Source organism: Oncorhynchus nerka, linkage group LG12, assembly GCF_034236695.1.
Source record: "Oncorhynchus nerka isolate Pitt River linkage group LG12, Oner_Uvic_2.0, whole genome shotgun sequence".
NCBI classification, from domain to species: Eukaryota; Metazoa; Chordata; class Actinopteri; order Salmoniformes; family Salmonidae; genus Oncorhynchus; species Oncorhynchus nerka.
The window spans coordinates 17,793,041-17,797,807 of record NC_088407.1 but is presented as its reverse complement, the minus strand read 5'-3'; the positions used below and the strand labels follow the sequence as shown (position 1 = coordinate 17,797,807).

The following is a 4,767-nucleotide window of genomic DNA, read 5'->3' as shown; positions in this document are numbered from 1 at the left end:
TGAAGTTTGTATATTCCACTGCAAAGTGTAATACTTGATTCGTCCTTACAAAAAATATATCAACCCCTCAAAGATGTCCATTAATAATAATTCACATAATAATTCACATTTTCGGTTGCTGCAGGATTATTTTCCTGATGTAGAAAACTGGCTGAAATGATGATCCTACATCTGTACAGGTGGAGATTGTCGTACCTTACTGATGTCCTTCACCTCCTTGGTTAGCTCCTCGATGAGCTGTAGACACTCCTGGAACGTGTGCATATGTTCTAGGCCAGGCTGTGAGCAAAACAACCCAGGTAGGTTCATATAACACACCACCCAGGTAGGTTCATATAACACACCACCCAGGTAGGTTCATATAACACACCACCCAGGTAGGTTCATATAACACACCACCCAGGTAGGTTCATATAACACACCACCCAGGTAGGTTCATATAACACACCACCCAGGTAGGTTCATATAACACACCAGGTAGGTTCATATAACACACCAGGTAGGTTCATATAACACACCACCCAGGTAGGTTCATATAACACACCAGGGTAGGTTCATATAACACACCACCCAGGTAGGTTAATATAACACACCAGGGTAGGTTCATATAACACACCACCCAGGTAGGTTAATATAACACACCAGATAGGTTCATATAACACACCAGGGTAGGTTCATATAACACACCACCCAGGTAGGTTAATATAACACACCAGGTAGGTTCATATAACACACCACCCAGGTAGGTTAATATAACACACCACCCAGGTAGGTTAATATAACACACCACCCAGGTAGGTTCATATAACACACCAGGGTAGGTTAATATAACACACCAGGTAGGTTCATATAACACACCAGGTAGGTTAATATAACACACCACCCAGGTAGGTTAGTAACACACAAGACACAATATCATCCTCTCCCTGATATGTTTTTTTGTCAATAGAACCCACTTTGGTGTTGTTGAGACGAGGCTTGTTCCATGGTTCTGAATGGTATGCATCCCATTTCTCAAAGTCCCTCCCCTGTAGAAGTGGTACAGACAAAACCCAAATTACAGATGGATCCAAAATAGTGGAAAGTACCAAAAATAACATTTATGGGTGTGCCCAGCCCAGTCATAATCTATTTAATATGATGTGCCCTCATTTGCTATAGGATTGCCCAACATCCCAGATTCTAAACCTAGTTGTTTACTGGTTGGAAACCGAACCCACCTTGCTGTTGAGGAGTTGTGGTTTATTCCAGGGTGCTGAGTGGGTAGCCTCCACAGTCTCCAGGCTCTTGTCCTGTATCACCATCAGTGGGAGTACAGACAGGGTTAGGAAAGACAGAATACATCCACATACTAGTAGGCTGATTATACTGTCAAATCCTAGTGTCTACTACAGAGCCGGTCTTGTCAGAGTGGGCTCTAGTCAAAAGTAGTGCACTATATAGGGAATAGTGTGTCATGAGAGACAGCAATAGATGACATCATCATCATCAGGTGAGGGTTCTTTTCTTCACCTTAGGAGACCGGCTGCTGTGGTTATTAGGCTGCTGCATTACGGTCTATGGAGAGGAGGGAGGGAGAGAGAAAGAGAGAGAGAGAGAGAGAAATAGAGACCGAGAGAGAGAGAGAGAGAAATAGAGACCGAGAGAGAGAAAGAGAGAGAGAGAGAGAGAGAGAGAGAGAGAGAGAGAGAGAGAGAAATGAGGAAGTAAGGGTGAGAGAGGGATAAAGACAAAGAGAGGGAGAGAGAGAGATATACAATTTCACAAGAACAATAACAATTTCAGCCATGCAGTCAAGTTGTCTGCCAGTGTTTATAGGATCAAGGGTCAGTTCCACAGACTGCCTTACAGTGATTACACGTTACTGGAATTCTACAATTGTTTCCTTGTAACTCATAAGAAATGTATTGAACCAACATCAGCCTCATGCAATGTGATCAATCATTTCACAGAACTCTTAGATTCAAAACCTTTTCAGGTATAATACTGTAACTGTAGGTGCACTTGCTTTGTTTTGATTGAGGTGGGTTTTAATGTCATAGTTTTCAGTCATTTTGATTTATGAAATAGTACATAAACAAAGTATATTCTGGAAGTTTGTGACAGTTATTTACAAGACAATTAACTATTATCATTGAGTAGCTACAAGTTTTGGTTTGAGATTTGACACTTGTCAGCTTTCTTTTTGTACTGTTTAAGACATCTATATTAGCATCTCATAATATACAGCATCTATAATGATGAAATATCTGAAAATAGCCAGAATTGACCTCCTAAACACAAAAAAGTGACTTACCTGTTTATCTCTCACCCGCCTCTGTTGTGTTCATGGTACTACTGTTGGTCATACACACAGTAGATACATTTGGTCTTGGATGTGGACTTTGACCGAATAAATCATATAATCATATAATAATGTCTATACACACCATCATATACAATACCAGTCAAAAGGACACACCTACTCATCCAGGGGTTTTCTTTATTTGTACTATTTTCTACATCGTAGAATAATAAAGAAGACATCAAAACTAGGAAATAACACATATGGGATCACGTAGTAACCAAAAAAGTGCTAAACCTGTCACGGCTAGGGGTTCCGCTAGCTGAACGTTTTGACAACATCCGGTGAAATTGCAGAGTGCGAAATTCAAATTGAATTAAATTTATAAAATCACAAGTGCAATACACCAAATTAAAGGTTAACTTCTTGTTATTCCAGCCACTGTGTCAGATTTCTAAAAGGCTTTACGGCGAAAGCAAACCATGCGATTATCTGAGGACAGCACCCCATCAAACAAACACATGAAAATCATATTTCAACACGCCAGGCACGACACAAAAGTCAGAAATAACATATAATTCAGGCCTTACCTTTGAAGATCTTCTTCTGTTGGCACTCCAAAATGTCCCAGAAACATCATAAAGTGTCCTTTTGTTTGATAAATTCCGTCGTTATATCCCCAAAATGTCCATTTATTTGGTGCGTTTGATTCAGAAAAACACCGGTTCCAACTCGCCCAACATGACTACAAATTATCTAAAAAAAGTTACCTGTAAACGTGGTCCAAACATTTCAAGCAACTTTCCTAATCCAACTTTAGGTATTTTAAAATGTAAATAATCGATAAAATTTAAGACGGAATATACTGTGTTCAATAGCGGATAAAATGAATGTGGAGCGAGCTCCATGGCGCAAACCCCAAACAAAACAGTCCACTTGGCTCGACTCCCAGAAAGGAAAGGGCTACTTCTTCATTACTCAAAAGAAAAACATCAACCAATTTCTAAAGACTTTTGACATCTAGTGGAAGCCAGAGGAACTGCAACAAGTAGAAACCCAATTGAAAATACAGTCACCTCAATAACCTGGATGGTTTGTCCCCGGGGTTTCGCCTGACAAATAAGTTCTGTGATACTCACAGACATCATTTTAACAGTTTTAGAACCTTTAGAGTGTTTTCTATCCAAATCTATCAATACATGCATATCCTGGGCCTAAGTAGCAGGCAGTTTACTTAGGGAACGCTTTTCATCCGGACGTGAAAATATCGCCCCCTATCCCAAAATATATTTTAGATTTCAGATTCTTCAACGTAGCTATCCTTTGCCTTGATGACAGCTTTGCACACCCGTGTCATTCTCTCAACCAGCTTCATTAGGTAGTCACCTGGAATGCATTTCAATTAACAGGTGTGCCTTGTTAAAAGTTCATTTGTGGAATTTCTTTCCTTCTTAATGCGTTTGAGCCAATCAGTTGTGTTGTGACAATGTAGGGGGGTATACAGATGATTGCTCTTTTTGGTAAAAGACCAAGTCCATATTATGGCAAGAACAGCTCAAATGAGCAAAGAGAAACGACAGTCTATCATTACTTTAAGACATGAAGGTCAGTTAATTGGGACAATTTCAAGAACTTTGAAAGTTTTTTCAAGTGCAGTCGCAAAAACAATCAAGCACTTTGATGAAACTGGCTCTCATGAGGACCGCCGCAGGAAAGGAAGACCCAGAGTTACCTCTGCTGAAGAGGATGAGTTCATTAGAGTTACGAGTCTCAGAAATTGCAGCCCAAATAAATGCTTCACAGAGTTCAAGTAACAGACACATCTCAACATCAACTTTTCAGAGGAGACTGTGTGAATCAGGCCTTCCTGGTCGAATTGCTGCAAAGAAACCACTACTAAAGGACACCAATAACAAGAAGAGACTTGCTTGGGCCAAAAAACACGAGCAATGGACATTAGACCGCTGGAAATCTGTCCTTCGGTCTGATGAGTCTAAATGTGCAATTTTTGGTTCCAACCGCCGTGTCTTTGTGAGACGCAGAGTAGGTGAACGGATGACCTCCGCATGTGTGGTTCCCACCGTGAAGCATGGAAGAGGAGGTGTGATGGTGTGGGGGTGCTTTGCTTGGGCCACTGTCTGTGATTGATTTAGAATTCAAGGCACACTAACCAGCATGGCTACCACAGCGTTCTGCGGAAATATGCCATCCCATCTGGTTACTCTTAGTGGGACTATCATTTTTTTCCCAACAGGACAATGACCCAACACACTCCAGACTGTGTAAAAGCTATTTTCCCAGAAAGAGAGTGATGGAGGGGTGCATCAGATGACCTGGTCTCCATAATCACCCGACCTCAACCGGATTGAGATGGTTTGGGCTGAGTTGGACTGCATAGTGAAAGAAAAGCAGCTAACTAGTGCTCAGCATATGTGAGAACTCCTTCAAAAGCATTGGTTGAGAGGATGCCAAGAGTGTGCAAA

The 4,767-nt window shown here is 41.0% G+C and overlaps 1 protein-coding gene across 4 annotated transcripts in view; it reads right to left on the bottom strand.

Moving 5' to 3' along the window:
- LOC115118169 (butyrophilin subfamily 3 member A1-like) overlaps positions 1-2,372 on the bottom strand; it is a 5,974-nt gene extending 3,602 nt beyond the window's left edge. For 2 of the 4 annotated variants that reach the window (XM_029646737.2, XM_029646740.2), the window contains exons 1-5: positions 2,297-2,371; positions 1,513-1,557; positions 1,221-1,292; positions 957-1,028; positions 196-279 (exon numbers count right to left, since the gene is read on the bottom strand). In XM_029646737.2, coding sequence (XP_029502597.1) covers positions 196-279; positions 957-1,028; positions 1,221-1,292; positions 1,513-1,551 — 267 coding nt within the window. In that variant the 5' untranslated portion in view covers positions 1,552-1,557; positions 2,297-2,371. Of the gene's footprint in view, positions 1-195; positions 280-956; positions 1,029-1,220; positions 1,293-1,512; positions 1,558-2,296 lie in introns of all 4 variants that reach the window. The other 2 variants (XM_029646739.2, XM_029646738.2) reach the window with 2 other exon arrangements.
- Positions 2,373-4,767: the final 2,395 nt, after the last annotated feature.